Source organism: Drosophila guanche, unplaced genomic scaffold (genome assembly GCF_900245975.1).
Source record: "Drosophila guanche unplaced genomic scaffold, DGUA_6, whole genome shotgun sequence".
Taxonomy (NCBI): Eukaryota; Metazoa; Arthropoda; class Insecta; order Diptera; family Drosophilidae; genus Drosophila; species Drosophila guanche.
In genome coordinates this window covers 1,914,299-1,940,837 of record NW_022995751.1, presented here as the reverse complement: position 1 = coordinate 1,940,837, position 26,539 = coordinate 1,914,299, and the positions used below count along the sequence as shown (strand labels likewise).

The following is a 26,539-nucleotide window of genomic DNA, read 5'->3' as shown; positions in this document are numbered from 1 at the left end:
TGGAAAGCCCATTGGCATTCCATATTCCTAAGTTTAGATTTATTTGCATAGCTTATTTACAAGTAACATTATCATGTTAAGTAAATTATTGGTAAGTTGAGATTGTTTTTCTAGAAGCTGTTCTATTCTTTCTAGAGACTTGTTCGAGTTACTATTTCCTGCAGCAACTTGAGCGTATGATTGGTAATCTTTGGGTTGTTGGGTCGAATTATTAGACGGAGCAAATGATTGATATGTACCATGGTCATTTTTATTTTTGTCATCTTTGGTGTTTCTCTGGTGGTTGCGTCCGCTTATTATTTTTTTTGATATAAGATCCTGATAGACTTTACACCCTTTATAACTAGCAGCATGATCTTCGTTGCAGTTGGCACATTTTGCTGGTTGCTCTTTATCTTTTGGGCAAACGTTACTGGGATGGTTAAGAGAGCATTTCACACATCTGTGAGTTTTGGCACAATATGACTTTGTGTGTCCAAATTCCTGGCAACGATAACACTGAACGATTTCTTTAGTTTTACGGGGTGGTTCTATATTAACAACTGCGTTACCAATGAATTTAACTTTGTATATATCTAAGTTCTTATTGTTGGGCTCAATGTCTAAGTAGAACAAATTCAATGGCTCTTTGGTTACACGACTTTTAATATTTCTAATGTTTCTAACAGCGTGACCTTTGGACTCCACATCTTGTTTGATTAATTCGATATCCGTTGAGAAGTGCAAATTCTTAATAACAACTCTGAATGCCCTCTCATGTTTAAGTTGGTATGTGTGAAATTTGACAGAATCTTTAGTAAGAGTTTTAACAAGTTTCCTGTATTCTTCAATAGACTTTACCATAACTCTCACATGACCATCGCGTTGTACTTTATAAAAGAAAAGCTCTTTTTTAATTGTAGTCTCGAGGTAAACTAGCATTCCTTTTATATCACTGACTTCAGATAAGAATATAGGTGGCGGCTTGGCAGATTCAGTTAAGCTATCTTCAGTTATCATGTCCAATGCTTCGTTTTCATCTTCATTTCCATTATTTGGCGTGCTGTCGCTTAGGAGGGCATATTGATTGGAGCTGGTTCTGGGTGCTAAGTCCAGAGCGATTTTTTTCTTTAGTAGAATAGGAGAGACTTGGTTTTGTCTCTTGACTGCCTTTGACTTCAATTTTACTCTCTGCCAGTTCCAAACCGTTGTGTCGTCTTCGTCGTCGTTCATGATAACAACAACACTTTGTTATTGCTTATCAGTAACCACTATTTTGTTTGCTTTTGTTTTGTGAATCGAATAGTACTTTTGCTTTATATTTACGAACTAAAAATTCATGAGTGCGAAAAGCCACAGCACAAAGTGTGGGTGAGAGAGCAGCTGAAAGGAAGAGCCAAAGTTTCGACAAGCAAACAAAAATCATAACGGAAGGATTCCCAGTGCTGTGCTGCCTCCTCTTACTCATTTCCTCTTGCTCTCCTTTCGCCTTTATGGAATGACCATCATAGAAATGAATGTTTATTGAAAGACAATGTCATGGCAGCAGAGGAAAGAGAAGTGGGGAGCGGAGAGCAGGAAAAAGCAACGAAACTCGCGACCAGAGGAACCTCAGGAATGGCATGAAATGTGAGTGCTGGTCCCCTCGCTCATATGCATGGGCTGGGACTGGGACTGGGACTGTGACTGGGTCTGGGATTGGGACTTAGGCCAGGCTGCCTGTCACTACAGTGGAGTCTCCTCTATATAATGAAAGAACTTAATCTATGCAGAAACCACAGAGAGAGGAGTCCGATGGTTGGAATTCCCTGATGATTTCCACTGTAGGCAAATCCGAGTGATTGGACAGCGGCTTCCTGGGTTCCCCCTGAACAACAAAACACCAAAACTGCAGTCCAAGAAAACAACTGCAGAATACCAATACGAAAGAGGATGGGGCAGAGAGTGAGAGAGGAGTCTGGACGGAAGAGAGAGACTTTTGCTTTTCATTCATACGAAATTACCTGCGGCCAAGAGCTTAATGCCAGTTGGACTGCAAAATCCACTTAGGAAGTTGATACAATCAGTTTTACCTCTCTCTCTCTCTCTCACACTCTCTCACCCAACTCATAGAGAGTGAGGAAGAATCAACTGCCTCCTCCCCTGTGTGGTCTGCATGGGCTGTGGCATGTGGCATGCGGTTCTGTGGATGGATCCCAATGGTAGGTCTGGGATGTGGATGTGTGGCCTCTAGGATGGATTCATTAAAACGAATTGCAAGTTTTACGTTACGGTACGGTACGGCCTCTCGGCCATAGGAGGCAGCAGTGTAGTTGCTTCCTGCATATGCATCTCCCTCGCTGACTCACTCTCCCTCCACATGTCTTTCTGGTTCTGTGTTTTTGGTGCAAGTTGTGTTTTTGGGGTTTTGTTTTGGGAACTCATTGACGTGCAACATATACGAGTACAGGATAAGGGGCGCAGGGGTAAACCAAAGGCTGCTTCTGCTCCTACTACTGCGGTGGCTGTTGCTGCCTCTGCTGCTGCCTCTGCTGTTGCTTCTGGGGTTCTCTCTAGGTTTTGTGTTGTGCCGCAAAGTATGCAACGGCTGCTGCTGTTGGTTGCATGTGCAACACCAAAAACCCAACTCCTTCCCCAGAGGGTAACAAATGAAATTTTCGGTCAGGGCTTGCCGTATTTTCGGGTTTTTCCATCCTTTGCCACAAGTGGAAAATGCATTAAAAAGTGCAAATTAACTGGAGAATAGTCCGTGCCAGGGTTGCAACATTGCTGCTGCTACAAACGATGATGATCAGCCCCTAAAAGCTTGCACCCTAATTAGTGAAAAGAGTTTCCCCTCGCCTCACCCACACGCACACACATTCCACTTGTAGTTTCATTTCCATTTCCATTCGTAAATCCCAGAATTTGAGCTACGTTCTGTGTTAATTATTTATGCTTTATATTTAAATGCAGAGATTAGATGGGTGGGAAAAGCACGCAACATCTACATCTATCTGAAAGGGAGAAGGTAACCTTTGAGGCTTCGCTTCAGTTTGAAGTGGAGGCAGGAGATGGTACCTATACTTCCGCATTGGGAAAAAGGCATAAAGCATATCCATATGTATGCGTACAACCCACAGATTCAAAGGCAGATTCATAGGCAGAGTCGTCAGATACGCACACAGAAATAGACACGGTCTGAGGATGGGAGCTGGGCGGCATAGGCATACATATCCACAGACAAACAAAAACGTAGAGAGATTGGAGCGAAGTGGAATGGAAAGGAGTGGAGTGCAAACGAAAGCCCAAGTCTCGCCGGCGACTCAACTCGACTCGACTCGAACTCCGTGTCTGTGTCTGTAGTCCGTGTCCGTGTAACATGTTAATGAACTGCAGGAACGGAACGGAACGGAGGAGCCAACTCTGGTGTTTGCACAGAACTTAGTGTAATGTAATCCCCAGGATCCAGGACGAAGGACCCCACACACACACACACACACGAACACGAACACAAAGACACGCCGCTGCGACTCCTTCTGCCTTCTGCCTCCTGCCTCCTGAATGTGTCGAATGTTACGCCAAGGAGTAACTTTGACATTTACCCATTCAAGGCGGCTTATGAGTGCCACAACACGGAGGGCGGGGGCAGAGAGAGGATGATGTGTGGCAAGTGGCATGTGGCATGTAGGGGATGCTGTGATAGAAATTGCCTTATGGGCTATAGCCATAGCCCTGGCCACAAAACTGCGAGCCAAAGTGTGACACGAGGGAGTGCCAGAAGGTTGCATAGAAAAAGAGTTTTCATGCGAGGATTTTTAGCTGCTGCTGCTGCTGCTGCTGTTATGGTAGAAGAGAGAGAGAGGGAGTGGAAGGGGTGAAGGTGGAGTGCCTTTCCATAGAAGAACTTGCATCATGAGGTGGAAAATTAAATTGCATTTAAGGCAATTGACAGACCAAGAGGAGACCAGCCCCAGCAGCTGCAACGCATCCACATCGTGTGTGTGATGAATGGATGAGGCAGGCAGGCATGCCTCTGCCCCACGACACTCCCTCTCTAGAAAGTGGGGAGAATATTCCATAGAGAAAGGAACCTTAAAGACTTTTCGGGTCTGTGCGGTTTTCTACCCCTTTTGTGGCATGAGGTGGAGTAGGTGGCATGCAACATGAATGCATGAATAATTATTCATATTTTGTTGGCCAAAAAGTTGAGTGCGAGAGCGAGAGAAAGGTGGGTGGAGGAGGAGGAGAACAAGACCAGAGACAAGAGTCCAGGGCCACTTGCTGCACTTGCACTTTGCACCGCTGCAGTGGCGGTGGCTGGGGGAGTGGGAGTTGGAGTGGCAGTGTCAGTGTCGTATTAATTTAGTCAAGTTGCCACTTAAATTGTGGCATGACAACTGCCACAGGAGGCAGGGGAGCGGAAAGAGAGGCAGGAGGAGTAACAGAATGGATGACGAAGTGACGGTAAATGTGCAAAACTGGCAATGGCTGCTGCATTCGTGTGTCTCTTCCTGTCACTCTCTCTGCTTCACTCTCTCTTGCTCAAATTTGCATAAGATTTGCATGGCTATTAAGTTTTTGCGGCTAAAATGTCACTGACTTTTTGTCAGCCTGTCTGTCCTGTGTCCGTCTGTGCCGTGCCTCAAAAGTTTACCCAGCCAGCAAGGGAGAGAGGCGCTGAAAGATGCCCCGTAATGATTACAAATTGTGGGGCAGCCAGTGTGGCAGTGGTTGTAATTTTAATAACGCTCAACAAAATGTAATAAATAAGCAACAAAAGGGATCTAAAAGCGGCTTTAATGCATTTGCTGCTGCGATTAATATTAATTTGAATGCAGTGCAGCGCAGCTCGAAACAGACTGTGGCAGGCGGAGGAGGCGGATGCAACGGTGCAGATCCCTTAGATGAAGATGAAGTTGAATCTGTGGCTGTTGCTGTGGCAGTGGCTGCTGCGGCTGTGGCACACTGCTGACGCAGGCTGATGGAAACGGATAAAGACGCGCGAGCGAGGACAATGTCGAAGAGGGAGAGGGAGAGCTGGTGGAGGCAATGCCACCACATTATGCGCATCATTAGCCCCATTTCAGCAGCAGTTGAGACACTGAGAGAAATAGAGAGAGAGCGAGAGCAATTATGGGAGTCCACAGTCCCCCCTTGTTGCTGCATTCTCTCTTCATTCCTCAACCAATTTTCCTGCTCATTTCCACGCGGAGAAGCATTTTCTTTGCATTCCGCTTGCATGCCAGTCTTCAGATCCGCAGCTGCCTCTGCTTGACGCTGCCTCCTCTTGCTGCTGCCATCAGAAGATAATCAGTTTCTAATTGGTATCCATGACTGTGGCATGCCCCCCAATTTGATATTCTAGCTTTCGACTTGTACACTTTCCGGGGCATATTTCCTCTCACAAATATTAGATATTTCCCCCCCACACACACGCATTTCCCCTAGATTTTAGCCACATTTGCATATTCATTTCCATCAGAGGAGAAGCCTCAGGAGGGGGAGATGGGGAAAGTGCCGCAGGAGGAAGAGCCGCATCATTATCAGAAGCGTGTGTGGCATGGAAACTATCAAATTCATGGAGTAATTAACGAAACTATGAAAGGGGATGGAAGCCAAGGAATGAAGGGATGGAAGGGATGAATGATGGAAGGATGAAGGATAGATGGTTGGATAGATGAATGTTTAGTGGCAGGGGAAAGGGTTTTTGCCTTCGAATCTGACTTTTTGGGGGTACATTTCGTTGGCGTCCCTAAAAATAGAATTTAATTTGACTTTTAGCAGCAGTTTTCGGGGGCAGCCGCAGCAGCCATACACCTGTCTGTGGGCACAGGGGAGACACTCACTGGCTGACAGTAGAAGGGAGAGAGGCAGTAAACGATGTAACGATGATCTGCTGCAAAGCGTCTAAAGTTAATGTTGAAATCCACATAAAGTTTTGCTCAGTGGAGCAGAGTTTAAAGTGCGATTAAAACCACAGGCAAAGAGAGAGGGCGGAGAAACGAGACGACAGCCGAGAGAGAGATAGAGAGAGAGAGAGAGAGCGATGGGGAAAAGAAAAGCTAATGGAAGCAAGCGATTAGTGAGTGGCTGACTAATCGGATATATTAACTTTAAAAACACAGTAAAACTTTAAAGCAGGGCGGGGGGAGAACACAAAGGATTCACTTTTGACTCCACCTTTCCACTCGGAGTCTGCTGCCACTTTTACCTTCTGCTTTGCCTCACAATCTACTTTTATTCTACGACTTTTTTCCTTTTTCCTCTCTTTGCAGCTCCCTCTGCCCTCTCCACACACCCACCCACCTGGTGGCTGCACGCTGCACGGTCCACGGTGCAACGGCAAACGGAAAAACTAATTTATGGCATTAAAAATGAATATTTTCTAGCAGTTTTTAACATTTGCCACAACTGCTGCTAGAGAGAGGCGAGAGGCACGGCAAGAGGAGTCTTGCAACCAGTAGAAGGAACCTGCCGCATCAGTAGCAGCAGAAACAGCAAACAGCAACTGCATCTGAGTCGGAGGATAACGCAAGGATAATTCGCCATCTCTTTGCCCGCGAAATGGATTTCCTATGGATAAACGTAAGTCTCTGCCTTTCCTTTCTTTTACTGCCCCACCAAAAATATATTATAAAATTTTAAGTGCCACACTCATCACTCTTAATGTTGCATATGCCGCATGTTGCGTATGCGTCTGGGTAATATTTCATGCATTAAGTTTATCGGTTCGTTTCGTGTGGGGAAAAGTGATTTTAATCATGTGAAAAATGTGAGATCGTTAAAGAAGTTCACGGGGAATGCATTGATGGATTGCCTGCTGCATGTTGCAGCTTGACTTTGCGGCTGGCAATCATATTAATCATACGCCCCATGAACTGGGGACCTTGGTGCAAAGGTGGAAAGGCATGCAGCATGTGGCATGTGGCGCAAATGTGTGGACAAATAAACACAGGCGATAATCTACGAGGCAAAGTTTGGGCCAGCAGCAGGGAGAGGGATTCGAGAAGGCTCTACAGAAGGAGGAATGGAGCTGCGAGGGCGGAGATGGAGGAGGGTCTGACGCAAGTGTTGTCTTAACAGCTGCCCCGCATTGTCAATACTCTCTGGGCAGGAAGGGAGAAAGCTGAGAATAGACACATTCCCCAGACGTTAGGAGTGGCCACAGTGGGACGACTCTCATGTGGAACTCAAGGGCATAAAGCCCATTCTGAGGAAAATTTCCATCAATTTGGGGAAGATTTAAAACTATTGAAAGGGTAAAAAATGTGGAAATTCAGATTCCATTTGCCAGTGGGTTCAAAATTAGCAAACGTTGACTTTTCCAGGGTTTTCCGCTACATTTCTGTACACCAATTGTGGACAGTTTCAATCGGTTTGTGCCCCACTGTGTAATTCCCAGCGGCAATCCTTTTGGGAGTTCTATTCGGGTGTCTATCACTTTTGGGGCTCTATCCAGAGCAGAGGCTGCTGCCTCTAATGCTTATATTGGTGTTGCCTCTGTTGTGGCATGCTGTTGCTACTGAGATGAGAGCTGATTGTCAAGTGCTTGCCCCAGACACATGGCTTATCCACACAGAGCAGTGCAGAGCCCAGCAGTCTATCAATATTTGGTTCAATGTTTCGAGTTGAGCAAACCTGAAGAAACAGGAAGGAAGTGAGGGGATTCTAAGGTGGAGAGGGAATATGCCACACAATGCATGCTGCACATTTTCAAGTATTCAAGTGCATTTAAGCAGCAATAATAATCTGCGGTGAGCAGAGACAAAAGCCTATTAATGAACAGGCAACAACAAAAGCAACTGAAACAGCAGCAGCAGGAGATACTGCAATAAAGGTGTATCTGTGTGTGTGTGTGTGTGTGTGTTTTGAGATTTAATATGAATCAATGTGTTTATGTGTGTGTGAGGGTGCGTGCGTGTGGCTGAGTCTTTTATTTCATTTAATCAATCATTTAATCATTGTATAAACCATTTAGTTTAAGACAAAAGCCTCTCTTAAATGACCGCATTAAAAGGCTTTTCATCAGCGGAAAATCGTGTGTGTGGAAAGCACATGACCGAAGAGTGAGTGAGAGAGGAAAATACCACAGAAAGCGCATTGTTTTTCCCCTACCACACCTACTAAGAGCCATCCCCTAGCCCCCTTGTCTGTTGCGGTTAATTGAATTTTAAATTTGATTCCCATTCTTCGAGGACGCGACGTGACATCAAGGACTCTTCTGATTAGGCGGGCGGTGGGTCGGTCGGCCCCTCATGAATTAATAAGTTTTCAATTTTCCCCCGACGATGATTTGATTTCGCTGTCGAGACAAAAGGAAAATGGAAAATGCCAAAGGAAAACGGCCGTCAATCGGAGCCAAAATGAAGTCTGGGGATTGCATAATGTTGCTGCCTCTTGGGGAACTGTGTGTGGGAGAGCATGGTGCATGCAACCGCAACCATGCACAAGATTGGAGGCCACTTTTCATAACTTTGCGCCCCCCCCAGAATAAGAAGCAGCAGCAGCACGAGGCAAAACTTGTTTTTTGTAGTTTGTCAATGGCCGAGAAGGAGCCTCAAAGTCAGAGAGAGAGAGAGAGAAAGAGAGAGAAAGAGCCTTGCAACACACATACGCAGACAGTTCCACATGTGAATAAACTGCTCAATGCACTTGCCACACACAGACACTGCCACATGGCTGACTGCTTGCGTCATCAGCAGCAGCAGCAGCAGCAGCAGCAACATCGTCAGTGTGGAGTCCATCTCCCTCCATCTCTCAGGCCTTCATTCATTCAGCCTTGGCATGCAGTCAAAACGCAGCAGCAGCAGCAGCAACTGCCCCCTTGGCCCAGCAACTATTTTTCTATGTCAGGAGCAGAAATAGGGAGTGGTGATGGGGCAGGGACACGGGGCAGTATTTGAGTATAGAAGCAGAAGCAGACCGACCACCAGCCAGACCACGAGACAAGCGACAAGAGACAGGGCCAAAGCCAAACGAAGCATCCGAGCGGATGCAACGGCTGCCCCCCAGACGCAATTGTGGCGCAAGGTACATGGCCATGGAAGGGTAGAGACTGCTTAGACTTTGGCGAAAAACTAAGAAGCAGATGTGGCGATTTTTTAACAAATTTATGAAGATATTTCTCAATGGAGGGAAGCATTTCTATCAGAGAAAAAACTTTAAAAATGTTTCAAAAATGGTTGAAAATGCCTAAAAGCTGTTTCGTGGATATGCTTTATTTTAGCAATCCCCAAAGTTAACACCTCCAAACAGGAGGAGCCTATGTGCCTTACCCTTCATTGAATCTACCTTTCGTTGTGGACAGAGGCCATTGGGGAGATGTCATCAACTTTGGTTTGGCCTCTTCCCTTGTCCTCCTACTTCTATGCACTTCCCTTTACTTTTCTCCCCTACTACTTGGCTCCCCTGCTGCTATTCCTTCTACCTCACTCCCCTTCCCCCGCTGCTGCTGCTGCTGCTGCAAAGGCAAACAAAGAGCTTAACCTCAGCACAAATTTAAGCAAATATTTGCTGCCAAAGCCTCTGCATCCTGCATCTCTTGCATCTCCTCCTTCTGCCTCTTGCTGTCTGTCCTCCTACTGCTCCTCCTCGTCCTCAACCTCTTCTGAAGGCAACTTCATGTCGTCGTCGTCGTCCATCCTCATTGATGCAATTGAAGCCGGAAGCAGTTTATTTTTATCATCCTCCTCCTGCTCCCCTCTTGCTGCTTCTGCGGCGTCAGCAATCCTCCAGCCAAAAGCAGGTGTAAGAGTAGGGGCCATGGACATGGCACACGGGCCAGGAGTAGGAGGAAGCTGCTGCTCCCCATTTTACACGGTACAAAAATGGAGGATGGACACCCATTCCACAGAGAGAGAGAGAACGAAGCGGAGCATCCCTCAGAGCGAAGAAAGTGGCATTCATGGGCAGATGGGGCGCATGATGCATGCACGGATTTTAATCGCTTAAATGCCAAAAGGGAAATGCCCTTTACAGTGGGGGAGAAACAGGCGCTAGGGATCTGCAGGAGGAGCAGCAGCAGCCGCAGAACTAATGATGCGAAAAATGTTTACAAATCATTTTGTCAATATACTCGGTGCGAGTACAGAGGAGGAGAATCCACCAGGCAGAGAGGACAGAGAACGACCCACAGGGATGCGGATGTGGATGTGGATGTGGATGCGGATGATGATGAAGCTCTGCACTGACGAGGATACACTCGCAGGATGTAGGGATGTGGCTGTAAATGTGGCCAAGGGATGTGCCCATGGAGTGAGAGGATCCACATTCATCTTCCCCCTTTGTCGTGGCAGAGAAGAGGCCCATAATTTGCCATCACATTTCTTGCATTCATCGACAGGTCTGGGGCTGGCAGTGGCGCACTTGTGGGGTGGCAAGGCAAGGCGGCCATGAAAAGGTCATTAGTGTATGCGTGTATGCACACACACTCACACTCTGGGACTGTGTCTGTGTGACACAAATGGCCATTCAATGGGAAGCCACACGAAAAACTGTTGGAGAATAGAGAGATGGAGTACAAGAGGGGCGGGAAGCAGGGGGAAGGGATATACCAATAGCCGAAAGCCAAAGCCATAACAGAGCGCACATGCTTGTTTTTTCCACAACATTAACGCAAATTGCAAATAATAAAAATTCAAAATATCCCCGCCCCCTTCCTGAAACGGTTGAACGGTAAAAAAAAAGGCAGCTGCTGCTGCTGCCGCTATTGCACGTGTGTTAGTGTTAGTGGCAGTAGGAGGAAAGAGGGAGCAAGCCACAAGAACATTTCTGAAGGAACGGTGGAAAGGAGTTGCCAGCCATTGGGGCACGGAGCACACATTTATCGCACAGCCAGCGAGGCATTTTTTTAAGTCCTGCAAAAGGATACAGGCGGGTGGGTGGCAAATGGAAGGAAAATGGCATCACATATGAGGTTTCCCTTCGATTGCCCGCGCCTTTTATTGAGCTTTGATTGATCCTCCTCCCGCTCGCTGCCTCTCTCTCTCTCTCACTCTAATGGAACCTTTTGCACCTTGTGCTGCATGTTGTAGCATGCACCGTGCCACAACTGGGTGCATAGCGGAATAGCTTAAAAGACTTGCGGTTCTTCCGCTGCTGCTGCTGCTGGTCCTGCGTTGCCTCCTTTCGAATCAAAATGGAAATCTATTTTATTCAGAGGCACGCACCACATACACGTACACATGCATATGTGCATACATATGTGTGTGTGTGTGTGTGAGTGTGTATGTTTGGCTTTTCCTTTTCGCCTGGGCTTTGCTTCATTTTTTCCAGAGTTTTCTCCAGGTTTTTCTCTACTTCTCTCGCTCTGTTGCTGTCTCTCTCTCTCTCTCTCTCTCTTCTTTTCTTACTGTGTGTTTGCAGAGGCGTTGCTTTTGCGTATGCAGCGATGCATGCAACGCCCATCCTTGGACACGGGACCCAACCACAAGCCCCAGCACCACCACCAGCACCAGCACCAGAGCCCAACCCTCACCCTTTTGGCATACAATTTATGTGCGAAATATGGCGCCCGCACTGCCACATATACCTTTTTACCATTTGCCTTTGCTGTTGCCTTTGCCTTACCCTTTCTCTTTCCGCTTTTGCACACTCCATTCTGCCCTGTCCCGTTTGCCGGAATTAAAAGCTTTTCCATGCTCCATGCGCCTTGTGGTCCCCTCTGGGGCAACGGCAATCCCAACCCCAGACGCATAATAAACCATAGTTTTTAAGCATCTCAAAAGACCAACACACATCTCTCTTTTTAGCTCTTTGTAACATTTCTATCTCTTTCTGTATTAACAATAATTTTCTCTCTAATCTTCTACTTGGTAAAGCCTGCCAGATCAATGACATGGCGACCATTGGTGACATATCATCGATGATAATCTCACCGCCGACGTCTTCCATTTCGAACGATCAAGATCCGTTTGGACAGCTGCCACCGCTACCACCGCCACTGCGTTCCACCCAAGTGCTGCAGCCATTGAGCGTATTTCCAGGTGTGCTAACTGCCTGCCCTCTGCCACAGAATGTTGCATATTCCGATATATATTTGTTGTTGTTGTTATTTGCCTGCCGCGTTTCTTTCGTTTCGACTTACGTATTTTATTCCATTTGATTTTGTTGGTTTCCCTTTATTTGTGTAGACATTTTTGTGCCCCATTATAAAGTTTTGTGTTGCATGCACCAGTTTGTTGCTTCTGCTGCTGCTGCTGCTGCTGCTGCTGCTGCTGCTGCACTTACGGACTCTGATTTTACCTGGCTGTATCTATCATTTCCGTTTCCATTTGCAAACCCCATTTTTCCAATTGATTGCAACTTTAATTGGTGTGTAGATTGGGGCTACTCGATTCGATTGCCCTTTTGTATGGGATTTTAGTTGTATTTCTGGTTTTATTTTTAGTTTCTTTCTCTATAAAACCCCTCATTGCACACTGCTACACCTACCTGAACCATGAACCACCGACTAGCACACACACACACACACTCTGCTAGACTCCACCTACACTTCTCGTACACTCGCCCAACGTTTGTTGCATTTGAAGCACATTTCCATTCATTTAAGTAAATTTAACATTCAATTCCTACAACATTCTTCCCAAAAACTCAAATATTTGAGTAATTTTCATAAGGTTGAAGTACTTTTTTCAAATTTCAACCATTAAATCAGTGATTTTTGTTGGTATTTCATCGTAAAAATATTCCCCATCTCCTCTGCTGGCTCTTGGCAATCGTTGCTGCCAGTGGAAGCCCCTCAACGGTCGAACACACACCTGAACCACAGAACCCACAGCTACACTCGTCTCGTACTCATCTACATTCGTCCCTACCCTCGCCTCTGCTCCCCCTCGTCTAACTTTTTTGCAAACATCAGCAGAAGCACCACTCATGCAGTCAGTCAGTCAGTCAGTCTTTCACTTAAACAATCAATCAATCAGACAAATATCTCTATCGTTCTTTCACATTTCAAATCAACTCTTCCTATCTCGCTCTTTCTACATCTCTCTCTATATGTATCTACTATAAAAATTCTATATATTTGCCTGATGTTTGTATTGCCAATTTTTGATAACCATTTTTTTTATTTACACCGCCCCCGCTCTGCTGTTCCTCTATCCCTAGAAGTGGTTTTCCCATGTATTTTTGCCTACCTTTTTCCATGATCTATGCTCGCTCTCTCTTTCCTCTATTTTTGTGTCTGTGTTTTTTGAAGCTGTGTTTCCTTTAGAGCGAAACAGCAGCGGAATGTGTTTTTTGCCGTTGTGCTTTTTTGAGGCTGTTTTTAAGCCAACTATGGTACTCCCGCCTCCACAACCTTTTGTGCTGTCAAAACACTAAAAATTGTATGAAAAATGAACAATCAAAATGTGATAACAACTACAATGATGTCTGTGTGCTCTCTCTTGTTTCAATCTTCACGAATATAACACGAACAACAAACATCTATCGCCCCAACAATATCTCTCTCTCTCTCTCTCTACAACGAACAACAATCTCTCTCCACGACGAACTGCAACAACTTGAACTACAACACATAATGATTATATGACCTCGAAATCTTGACAAACTAAATATTTGCTTTGATTTGATATCTATATTTCTTATTTGTACTGTTCCATTGTATATTTTATATATGTTTATGATGCTTTTTGGTGGTTTAATGTGTGATTTATTGTGTTTATAGAGTGAGTTTCAGTTATAAGAAATGTTTTATCGCGTTGATGGATTTATTTTGACTAGTTTTTATTTATTTTGGTGATTATTTTGAGAGACTTCGGCTCATTTCTAATTATTGTATGGGATTTATTGTGTGTTCAGAGTTGATATACAATAAATAGTCCTTGTATAAGCTTTTATTAATGGTATATTCTTAATTTCGATTATTTTCGGTTGTTTTACTTTATTTACGTTAAACACGGGGCATTGTGTTTCAATAAAAAACATTCGCGTCAACGGAATACAATGAAATCTTTATTGTTTTTCTTATTTTGTGATATTGTTTTAAGCTTTGTGGTAAATATTTGCTTTTCCGATTGATTGGTTGAGTTTTGCGCTTCGTTTATTGCGTTCTTGTGTTTTGTGTGTAACAAAGTGTTGAAATCGATGTAAGCCTTAAAAGGTTTTATTTGTGGTGTTTCCTAAAACTAAACTCGGTCCATACCTCCCTCCCTACTACCATACCACCACCGATTCGAACCAAAATCCCAGTGTCCAATTTGAGCGAAGATTCCTACGATTATGTGTTTGGTGGTCGACGTAAGAATCCGCCCTCAACAACGTCACAACAACTCAAGCTGACATCACCGCCAGTACGATTGCGACCAGAAGGTGAGAATACATCGAAATATAGCCTATATTCTTGATATTATATTTAATTTGTTGTGTTTGTAGACGCCTATCGTGGTGGTGCAGAGAATATACAAAACAACGGCCGTTTTTATCGTCATTCGTTTAGCTATGCCCCCAAGCGGCAGCGCCACACCTCCTCCTCGAGTCGGGATGATCGTGATCGTGAATCGAGATTGAGATGTCATGGAGAGGACGAGGCCACATTGCGCCAATTGCTGCTCGAGTATGTATCTCTCTCTCTCCCTCTCTCCAGCTAACTATCCATCTCTATGCATATTTTATTTAATCTATAGAACCAATAGAACCCCCTCTGAACTCTGTTTGCGTGTCCTAGACAATGCCTCATTAAGGGTCATTAATTTTGGTGGCTGACAGTGTTTGGAGTGGGGGGCTTGGGTCATAAATATTCGCCGCAAATAAACAGCAATTGTATTTGCGTGGAATTTTTGTTTAATTTATGAAAACAATTAATGTGCTTCTATGTTCAAATATTTAATTATAATTTCAAATGTAATTTCGTGCTCTTTTTTATGTGTTTTTATGTGGCATTCTATCTATGTATCTATGATTCACTGTGTGTTCTCCATTCCTTTAACAGATTTGTGTTCATTTAAGTGTGTTCCTCCTGTGTGTCCTTTAGACTACTGTCTTCTGTCAATTATTCATTGAGAGAGCGCATTGAGATTGAGGGGCATCATCAGCCATTGCCCATTGTGTGTGTTGTGTGTTGTTTCTGATACCCTCGATAAACGTACCCTCGAACAAAACCTGCGGGCACATACGACATTCACCAAAAAAAAAAAAAAAATCAAAGAAAATAACAAAAAATACGAGAGAGAAAGGCAAAAAAGCAACGAACCAATCACTATATATCTAATAGATGTACTAATAATAATAACAAGATAATTAGCAACTAAAATACTTAACAACGGAGCAGGGATAAGCATAAAAAGCCAGCAGCAAAATGATGGGCACAATGCCACCCAGGTACATATCCATATCCACATTCCGCTTACTAGCATAACTAACTAACATAAACACTAACCGAGCATTCATTTAATTAATCACCAACTAACTGTCACATCACATTCATCATGAGCAGCATTGGCATTATTCGAGCATCACTCATTTAAGAGCTCTTTCTCCACTCATTCCACACTCATTCATTCATGGCAAAATCTGTTGCATCTGCTTCTGTTTCCGTTTCCGTTCTTGTGTGTGTGTGTGTGTGTGTGTGTATCTGTTAAATCTGTAAATTATTGCAAAAATTAGTGCTTTAATTAAATTTTGTGTGTCATTTTCCATCACCTTTTCCGTCACCTTTTTGCGGTGGCCTGTTACTTTTTTTTCGTTGCTCAGCAAAAACTGCAATCAAACATGAGAAAAAACTGTTCATCAAATGTCAACAGAGTCGATTGAGTGATTGAGTCTGTAAAAAATAAATTTCCATAGCTCAGAATATTTTAATTTCCCATCAGACCTGTTCTCGGTTTTATTTCTAATCAATTATATAAAAGCATATTTAATAGATTAAATAAAATTGAGTGCAGGCCTGAGCGTTGTTCTATCTTTAAAGCAGCCCGAAATTGCTACGAAATTTAATCGGACTATTTCGGATAAAGCTTGTATTTAAGGGCCAGACATTTTTAGGGCTGTCGCTAAATTTCTCTCACTCTGCCTCAGCTCCACCTCCACACACACTACACAATGTTGTACCCAAATGTCTAGTATACCATGTGCTCTTTTGTCATTTTTGTCACTTCATTCACCTTTCTGTCTGTGCCACTCTGCCACTTCCACTGCCACAACAACAACATGAACAACAACTACATGAACGATGCAGCCACTCGCAAAGTGGTTTGGTATTCACGCCACTCAATGAGTATGCAATTTAGTTCCCAAAAACCAAATAAACTTCAATTAAATATCGAAATATTTTTGCTAATTCCCCCTACACCACCCTTTGGTCTTTCGCTCTTTGTAATGTTTAATCCCCCTTTAACCTGTAACCCCTACTCTCTGCACTCTGCACTCTGCACTCTTTACTCTTCACTCTTCGCTCTTTCTATCTGTGTTTTTGGCACTCGAAATTGATTTGTTAACTATTCGAATATTTGCCACAACTCTGTCCTCTCTATTTTCCATTTCCATTTACCATCTGCATGCAACATTCAATTAGTATTCAATTATGTGCAAAAATATAAATTAAATTAGTTTTACCAACGAATAAACATACAAATACATATCCAAGTGAGAGTGAGAGGGAGGAAGCTGGCCCCCGGAGAGGGTAGATGTGCGGCATCCCATGCAGTGCCCTCTCGAGGGGCAGCCGCAAACAGCAGACTGCCTGCTGCCTGGCTGTGTCATGTTTTTTATGACATGCCCAAAAGTGTTTGAGTGTCCATTAAGTCACAGTACACACACACACACTCGCATACATTTGTAAATACAAAATCCATGTACAGTCATTGACAAACGTACTCGCACAGGCAGTCAATCAGCATGCGGTTTACTCTCTCCCCCACTCGCTCTCCCTCTCTTCGCTCCACTCTGCATGTCATCAAAGTTCATAATTAGCTCCATTCCCACTCTGCCTCCTCCACTCTTACCATCCACTAACCGCTCCACTCTCCACTGCCCCGTAGACGTGATCCATCAGTCAGTCTGTCAGTCAGTCAATCAGCCAGTCAGCCAGCCAGTCGTCACACAATATATTTTCTGGATATATGTTTTCACTTGTCAAAGCTGCTGCTGCTGCTGTTGCACGATGTGTTTCCATCAGAGATAAACCTCAGAAGCGTAAAATCGGTCGAGCTATAAAGTAAATTCACAAATAAAAAGCCATTTACATGGCCAAATGAGAGCTAAAGCTTCTCCTTCTGCGGTCGGTGGAAAACGCATCGCGTAACAACTCCTAAATGTCCTTCATTTCGTTGTGGTTATCATTTTCATTTTCATTTAGTTTGCTGCAATAAATTACTGCACACACAGAGTTTTTATGGTTTCCAAAAAACACCCAAAAAATAAAAAGGGAAAACCCCAAACTAATTGGCGTAACGGTCATTCCACCAACAAAATTTACAAAACTAAAGAGGGAAAAAAACTACCAAAACAGTAAACTCCCCTTAGAAAAAAAAACTACATAATGTTTGTTGCTATCTTTGTTGCATCTTTGTTGTTGCCTCTTCACCCTCTCACTTTGGAAGAAACGGGGAGTGGACAGACTCCCGCTCTGCCCTCCCCCTCCGCCTATGTCATTTGTTTTGTTTCCCATTGAAAAACATTTTGCTTTTCCGCATATGTATCTCTCTCTCTCTATAATAATTTATAGAATTTATAGACATTGAGGAAATTCCAACCGTAAAAACCAGTTGAGAAATTTCAGACAACAACAAAAGAACAAAAAAAATCAACATCAAAATCATGAATTATGCAAATCATAAAATATTGCGAGACTATGGAAAAATCAAAATGAAAATCAACGCAACCGCAAATAAAATTGAAATTTAATTCAGAAAATGTGACGCCAGCAGAGCAAAATGCCACGAGAATTTACATCAAAATAAATGCTAGCGTTTGGTGAATGTCCTATATGCCAATTGGTTTGTTCCTTGTTGTATTCCTTGTTTCCCCATATCCAAAAACAGATCTGATTCTATCTGTATGCCTCATCCAATCGGAACTCTTATTTATAATCGAATTATGCTTTTAATTTGCTTTAAATATTCCCTCAAAATGTATTCTGTGTGCATTGAAGTCTGAGCCAAATGTGAGCTGTAACTGATGTTTCAATGAGCAGAAAATGCTACCTTTAAGAAGAGACAGAAATCGTATTCGTACTCTTTGCAGAGGGTGGTTTTCCCTTGCCGAAGGTGCTTTTCCCTCCCTCCTATTGCTAATGTAATGGAAATCATCTGCCAAAAGGAATAATCCGTTGAGAACAAGTCCTGGATTTTTCTTTGAGCTTGCACTCCTCTTCACTCTAGTGACAAAATGAACCGAAAACCGAACAAATATGCAGCTTGTGGTGTCCTTTTCCGAGGAAGCAAGGAAAATGCACGTACTCGAGAGTTTAATGAATGCAAAAGCCAGGGGCGGAAGTGCAGAGAAAAGCGGAGAAAATTGGCAGAAAATTTATTAAATGCTCACGTATACAAATCCGTTATACAAAACCGAAAATTCCTGCAGCTGACAGAAGGACAAAACGGACAATGGGACGAAAGTACAGTTGTGTTGTGCGTCTGCCAATACACATGTTGCAGGAGCAGGAGCAGAGACAGTGGGACAGGACAGTAGGCGACAGCAGATAGGATAGCAATTGTTTTCATTGAGAGAGAACAATAACTTACAACAACAGGATGCCAGCAGTGTAAGCCTCGGTCCTCGGTCCTCAGTGGTTTGTAGGGTGTGCTGCTTGTCGGTTATGGGCTGTAGCCTGTGGGCTGTGGGCTGTGGGCTTTGGGGTCTGGGGTTTCGGTTTCTGGTTTTGGGTTTCGGTTCCGTAGCGTAACGTTCGCTGATGTATGCATAAAATAATCCTTTTATGCTCGGCAAAACAATGTCCGTGCAAATGCAAAACAATAACAATACTAACGACAGCAGCAGCAGAGGCAGTTTCCCCGCCACCTCCGTGCCTCATCCGCATTAACATAATGCGGAGGAGTAGCAGCAGCAGCAGCAGCAGCAGCAACTCGAGAGGCACGGCATGGACTCCGGTGTCCCGTGCCACGTGTCGTATGCGCATTGTGTGCAGCCAACGCATAGATTGTGGCATGGAGTGCTGGTGACTATAATTTTAAAGATTTTGCAGAGGGTTATATGAGTTTTAGCAGATGTTTTACGAAGCAGCAAAAGGATATTCCCATTTGCATTCAGGGTGCCATACAAATTCTTTATTTTGTCTTACTGCAGGGAAAGGGTATCCACAGCTTCGATCCTCTATGGATGGCTTTTTTTTGGCATTGTTGCCATTTGATTTAGATGCCGGTTCGTTCGCCTGTGTTTTGTTTGTTGCATGTTTGCTTGTTTGCTTGTTTGCTTGTTGTACGAACAGCATTCTCTTCAACGACGCACAAAAAGCATCCCGAGTGTGGGGATATGTATATTCTGGGATCCAAAAACTAATGCAAACAGCGCGCGCCAGCGATTTGTTTTCTCTGATGAAAATGTAAATCTGATGCATTTGATGGGTGGAGCAGGGAGTAATGGGAAAGGGATAGGATCCTGAAACATAAACAGGATTAGAACTAGAACAAAAAAAGTAACCGAACAATAGGGAGGGGGAAGGGCACTGTATCTGTAATAAATGTTGGCTGCCTCTCGGATGTGGCAACTTAAAGGGATGGCCCATGGCCCACAGCTCTGCAACGAGTACACGAGACTACGAGACCATCAATTTTTCATTCTTTCTGGATTGTACTTTAGCATTTCGACTTTCCCATTACTCTTGGGCCTTGGACCTTAGCGAAATATGCCAACAATTTAGTTTAAGTTACTTTTTTATGTACTTAGTCGACTGCCTGGCCATGGCCCTGTCCCTAGCCCTGTCCCCGACCCCGTCCCCGTTCCCGTCCCTTCCCTTGCTTTGGCTTTTGTTTACGTATTTGTTGTTGGAACGTACAACCCACTGCTTCTGCATCCTTGCGTGCTGTCTCTGCCTCCTTTCCTGCTCATCCTTCGTGCTCTCCGCTTTATTTTTTTGTGTTGTTTCTACAGAAATCCTTTCGTTTGCTCTTGGACTTTTGCCACCAGAAACAGAGCCACAGCACAGCGCAGCTCCACACTCCCGCTTCAACCAAAAGCCCGGGCCTGGGCCTGTCCCTCCGCTAAAGAGCCGCCCCAAGCAAGGAGCTGCTGTTGTTGTCTGGTGTGCGTTTTCTCAGCCTTCTCTTTCCCCTGTTCTCCCACTGGCTCCTTCCTACGTTTTTCCTACCCTTTTCTGTTTGCTGCGTTTTCCCCTGCCTCTTGATATTTATGTTACCATTCCCCCTGCCATTCCTCAATAATTGCATAGTTCAGTAAATTTTAATGCAAGCGGTCATAAATAATTTCGTTTTCTGTGTGTTTTTTTGCGAAATAAATTACGTATACGTTGTACACGCTAAATAGCCCTTTATATACGATATACGATAAAAATACCAGTAGGATTTCGGCCGAAAAGAATGCCATGTGGCGTATCGTACGACTAAAGTGCATTTTCTGCTTGATATTTTCTTAAACTTTGACTGCGACTCGGACTGCGACTGCGACTGCGACTGCAACTGGACAACCCACTTGCCAACGTTGCGTGACCTCTTGGAACTGCTGCAACTGCTGGCTGTGTGGCATGCAACTCCATCGTTTGTGTGTGTGCAATTGAATTACATTTGCACATTGTACAGTTTGCAAAAGCAAGTTAGCGTGATGAGCATGAATCTATCAGCGAAACTCGATGAGCTGCAGCGAGGCGATCGACACCTGGAGACGACAGTCGCCTTGTGCGAAATTCGCACCCAGCTCCAAGAGCTGACCAAATCCGTAGAGTCCTGCCAGAGTGAAGTCTCAGAGGTGAGTTGCCCTCTATTCATCAAGAATATATTATAATATTCCCCTGTCATACAGGTCAAACGTGATATGGTGGCCATCAAACATGAACTGGACACCGTGCAGCAGGTGAAGGAGGAGATTGAGGAGCTGCGCGAATATGTCGACAGACTGGAGGAGCACACACACCGACGGAAGCTAAGACTTTTAGAACAAGTTTGTAGCTTAAATTATTTGCCATGTTGTGTAATTAAATACTTGAATTTCATTTCTCTATCTCATGTACTACAAACCGAACTACACCACCAATGAGCCAAAGAACCAAAAAACCACCAACCACCAACCACTACACACTGCCACTTGTCCAATAAAACCTCATCCACCCACCCACTAAAACCACTCAACCATCCAGTCATCAATGCCACAGAGCCACCCTGTCACCCATCCATCCATCCACATGTCACACGCTCCACACACAAACACACACCACACATCCACTGACAACAGAAGCTGCTATGACTAAAGGATAGGAATATATATTCCAGATTTTGGGCTACCAGCTTCTGCACATCCCACAAATACACACATACAGACGGCTTTGTCATCAACGTACTTTATCTTGTAATCTTTTGTGCCAAAGTTCCATTAGCAGGAGATGGAAATCGAATCATTCATCTTTGAACCGATCTCTTGCTGGTGTGAAAAATGGTATTTCAATTTAAAGTTTCTGTTAAGTTTATAAGCGAAAAGCTAAGAAAATAAAATGAATCTTTTACGAAACTCTTAATTATTTTGTTTACTTATAATTTAAATATTAATTTCTGTTTGAAACATCCCACCAGACAGACAGACACTCTTCATTCATCAGAGTTTTAACTATGATTTGTATTATGCCTAAGTTTGAATTAGAATAATAATTGGCCATAGCGTATGCTTAGAGAATTAATCAATCAATCAAACGATCGATCGATCGATCGATGGATTATGGATATTGAATATTGGTTTTACTGTACCGCACACTCGTTTGTTTGCAAAGCGTTTGATGGACCCGCACAGAACCACCCCCCAAGAACCGAACCGAATCCTTAAATGTCCTTCCGTTGTCCTTCCCTTCGGGCAGATGTTGTACAAGACTAATGGATGGCAATCTCTTTCTTTCCTCGCACACTTTTCAGGGTCTCACCTTCTTCCTCACGTACTCGATCTTCTCGGCGGTGCTGGGCATGCTGCAGTTCGGCTACAATACCGGCGTCATCAATGCCCCGGAGAAGAATATCGAGAATTTCATGAAGGATGTGTACAAGGATCGCTATGGCGAGGACATTAGCGAGGAGTTCATCCAGCAGCTGTACTCGGTGGCAGTCTCCATATTTGCCATTGGCGGCATGCTCGGAGGTTTCAGTGGCGGCTGGATGGCCAATCGATTTGGCAGGTAAGTAACAGTTATAGATTGGCTGAAAGATATACATAATACAGATTATATATCTCTCTTTGGGTTCACAGAAAAGGCGGCCTACTGTTGAACAATGTACTTGGAATATCGGGTGCTTGTTTGATGGGTTTTACCAAAGTTAGTCATTCCTATGAAATGTTATTCCTTGGCCGATTTATAATTGGCGTTAATTGTGGTATGTATTTAAATTCTGATTGAATATATTTATGCTCTAATCTACTCACATCTTAATCCATTCCTAGGCCTCAATACATCTCTAGTGCCGATGTACATCTCGGAGATAGCGCCACTGAATCTACGTGGTGGCTTAGGTACTGTTAATCAATTGGCTGTGACTGTAGGTTTACTATTATCCCAAGTCCTGGGAATCGAGCAGATACTCGGCACCAACGAGGGCTGGCCCATACTCCTCGGCCTGGCCATATGTCCAGCAATATTGCAACTCATTTTACTGCCCGTCTGCCCAGAATCGCCAAGATATTTGCTAATTACCAAGCAATGGGAGGAAGAGGCACGAAAAGGTAACAAGAAATACTTTGAAACACTTTGACTATCTCTAATACTTCTTTTATTTTCCTGTAGCTCTTCGACGGCTGCGCGCCTCTGGCTCTGTCGAAGAGGACATTGAAGAGATGCGCGCCGAAGAGCGTGCGCAGCAGGCTGAGAGCCATATATCCACCATGGAGCTCATTTGTTCGCCCACCCTGCGTCCCCCATTGATCATTGGCATTGTGATGCAGCTGAGTCAGCAATTCAGTGGCATCAACGCTGTCTTCTACTACTCCACGTCGCTGTTCATGAGCTCGGGCTTGACGGAGGAGAGCGCCAAATTTGCCACGATAGGCATAGGCGCTATAATGGCAAGGACTAACGATCACTTTGCGACTTTAAATATGTCTAATAATTGTGTATTTCCATCATAGGTTGTAATGACACTGGTGTCCATTCCACTGATGGATCGCACGGGTCGTAGGACTCTCCACTTGTACGGCCTTGGGGGCATGTTCATCTTCTCCATATTCATAACGATTTCGTTCTTGATTAAGGCAAGTATAGGAGTGGCCAGTATATGCTGTAGCATATTATATATTAGCCATGTATATGTGTTCCCCGGAATGTGGAATGTGAATGCGAAATGCCTGCAGTTTTGTGCCCTTTTTTTGTGTATCGCATTTGCATATGATTTTAAAGGAGAAACTACTTTATCCCCCCATACTTATATATACCCTTTAGCTATAGTATAAGCATCTGCATATCGTTCAAGCGAATGCGTGTGTGTTTTATAAATATTTGAATATTGATATGAATATTTTATGCATGAAGTTGTGTTTAAACAAACCCCCAATGCCAGTATCCATAGCCCTCTAAAAAGAGCTAAGCAGAGAAAAGCAACAACAACAAAATACACACTCACACACGCAGATACTCAACACTCACACAGCTATACACTCAAACCCATACAGACATAGATACACTCAAAGAGAAAGTGAAAGAGAGGAGGGAGGGGACACACACAGCATGACAGTTGTCCCGCGCGTACATTTCTCTATAAATTATTGATGTGAGATATATATTTAGAATTTATAACGCGATGAATTTATAGCCTCTGCTGCTAGAGCTCCCGGCTCTTCTCTCGGCCATTAAATTTTGTACCTGTTTATCATACATTTTACATAAATATATGTACATGCGTACATATATGTACAGCAGTAATTTATAGGTCGCCACTTGATATCGCTTTTATGGGTTATTAATTATCGTTAGCATATATCTGCTTGCCATTGCATGATTAGCCGCTCTCTAAATGTTTATTGAATATTTAAACACATAATCTAGTACCATAAATTAGCGTTACTTTAAGCCTTTACAATTTATGTAATACTCTCTGCACATTGTTTGCCTTTGGAATGCATTTTTGAGTTGTGTTTTTGACTAATTTTTTCGTTTGCCTAGTATTAAGTTGTTGCACGAGTGAGAGCTGGTCCGCGCAGACCCCACAAAGCAGAGCCAGCGCCGGCACTCGCTGGCATCCTCTACATTGAATAGAGGAACAACAACTGCCGGTGTTAGTGCTCCCCCATGGATCCAGCTCCCTCGTGCAAGCTGTCCCCTGCCCCTTGTTTAAAAGCTATTCTCGACTTGGCAGGCTTTCGCCCACCCACACACAGAACACAGAACAACAACCAAGCCAAACACTCACTCGAAATCGAAATTAGTTGACGAATCTGTTTTCCGTTGAAATTATAATTTTATTTATTGCTTATACTTTTTTATACGCTTTGATCAGGCCATCAAAAAGAAACAAAAATTCGATTAGAAGCAATCAAGTCCACACAGTTTCAAAGGCAACAAATGCAATCGAACACAACTCTGCAACAAAGTTTATCGGACACGGCACCCTGTTTCCACTACTGCCAATATCCAAAACTCACACTGAGACACACTGGTAAATGTACAAAAGATAGAGCCAGAAGCAGAAAGAGCACTCGCGCTGACAACTCAAACGCTTTCCAATCAAAACACAATCGAAACACAAGCTCTCAATGTCGACTTAGACTACGATTAAAGCTTACTTTTCATTTAATTTTAAGTTTAATTTAATTTAATTTTGATTACCTTGTAAGATATATAGAATCACGCTCTAATCAATAATATCCTAAGCAGCAGCACAGAAAAAGACTCGAGCGACAGTTTGTGGTAAACGGTAGCAAACTCTTTGAGAACCAAGAACCGAAAAGCTAAGAAACTATACAACTCCCAAACTAACTATAATCTCAACTCAACTCTCATGCATAAAAGAAAAGTAAGGGATATGGATTCTTAGGGTTACGATATATATTTTTATTTTTGGTTTGATCATCATCAACTTTCATCAATCTCCTTGATTTGATTTTGGTTTGAACAGACAGTTCGTTAAACGTTGAACGAGTGACGAGAGAAGAAGCAGTTCGAATAATTGTTTATTCTCTTTGTTAAGCGTAAAACGAGTAAAAGGTATTCAGGAAAAGAAAAACGTCAAAGAGAAAGCCTACAAATCATCGAGAATGCGATTACTATGCCATTTTGTATAGGAGTTTTTTGGTTACGTACAGGAAATGATCGACTGGATGTCCTACCTATCGGTTGTGGCCACCCTCGGATTTGTGGTCTTCTTTGCCGTTGGCCCTGGATCCATACCCTGGATGATCACCGCAGAGCTCTTCTCCCAGGGACCACGACCCAGTGCCATGGCCATTGCGGTGCTAGTGAATTGGATGGCCAACTTTGTGGTTGGCATTGGGTTCCCCAGCATGAAGGTGAGTGAGAAAATTGCAACTATGATTTGATGAACCCCCTCTAATTCGCTCTTTTTAGACTGCTTTGGAGAACTATACGTTCTTGCCGTTTAGCGTGTTCTTGGCCATCTTCTGGATATTCACGTACAAAAAGGTGCCCGAGACGAAGAACAAGACCTTCGAGGAGATACTCGCCCTCTTCAGGCACAACAATGGCAGGTATGTGCTTCCGATTTCATTCTCAAACCTCACGAATCTGCACACGAATCATGGCAATTTGTCGACGAAGTTCCTGAAAAACTCTCTAAAAGCAATCTTCCCCCTAATCCCCCGCCTAAAAAAATCAAACTCTGATGAAGAAAAACCGCTAAAAACTGAACTAACTCTGACCTTTTTCTTAACATTTACTTGGAAGTTTATTATGCGGTTTGCATACCCCTTGATTTTGATATTACCCCTTGAATCGGAATGGATAATTCTTTATCGATTTAAAAGGGATCTTCTCTTGATTTATTTTTTCTTTTACAAATTTGTTCTCTTTTGTGTTTTGATTTGTGCACAATTTCCGTTCGAAAGAAAATAACTCTCTCTCTCTGACTTGAAATACATTCCATTGTAATGCCCCGATAAAAAATACAAAAGGACTTTTCGAGATAGTAGACTGTACGGGTAAGTCCACCGATGCATGAAGTCACACCGAAAGCTACCTATTCCCCATCCAAAAAGCCCGCAAAGAAAGTCTCAAAAAAAATCTCAAAGAATCCGAATCTGATGCGTTTCTCGGCTCTTCTAAACTTTTAAACCGTAGCTATCGTATTTGCTGTACTTTATTTAGCAACATTTATGTACAATAACCAAAACCAAAAGAAAAACTCAATTGAAATCCATATGAAAAGTGCGCTCAAACGTTTTCTATACAATTTTTCGGCATGTCGCTTAACAAAACTTTGCCTGTACTTCTCGTTACTTTGTTACGTACCACCCCTTTAAAAAA

General features: G+C 43.5%; 1 protein-coding gene across 1 annotated transcript in view; it reads left to right on the top strand.

Annotated features, from left to right (window-relative positions):
- LOC117587190 (glucose transporter type 1) overlaps window positions 1–26,539 on the top strand; it is a 93,233-nt gene that overhangs the window by 59,704 nt on the left and 6,990 nt on the right. Inside the window, 13 exon segments of the mRNA XM_034277718.1 lie at window positions 6,237–6,546; window positions 11,781–11,945; window positions 14,155–14,274; window positions 14,338–14,518; window positions 20,676–20,841; window positions 20,896–21,033; window positions 21,993–22,249; window positions 22,321–22,445; window positions 22,513–22,791; window positions 22,853–23,130; window positions 23,194–23,316; window positions 25,342–25,566; window positions 25,625–25,764. Of these exon segments, the coding sequence (XP_034133609.1) occupies window positions 6,537–6,546; window positions 11,781–11,945; window positions 14,155–14,274; window positions 14,338–14,518; window positions 20,676–20,841; window positions 20,896–21,033; window positions 21,993–22,249; window positions 22,321–22,445; window positions 22,513–22,791; window positions 22,853–23,130; window positions 23,194–23,316; window positions 25,342–25,566; window positions 25,625–25,764 (2,207 nt within the window). The 5' untranslated portion in view covers window positions 6,237–6,536.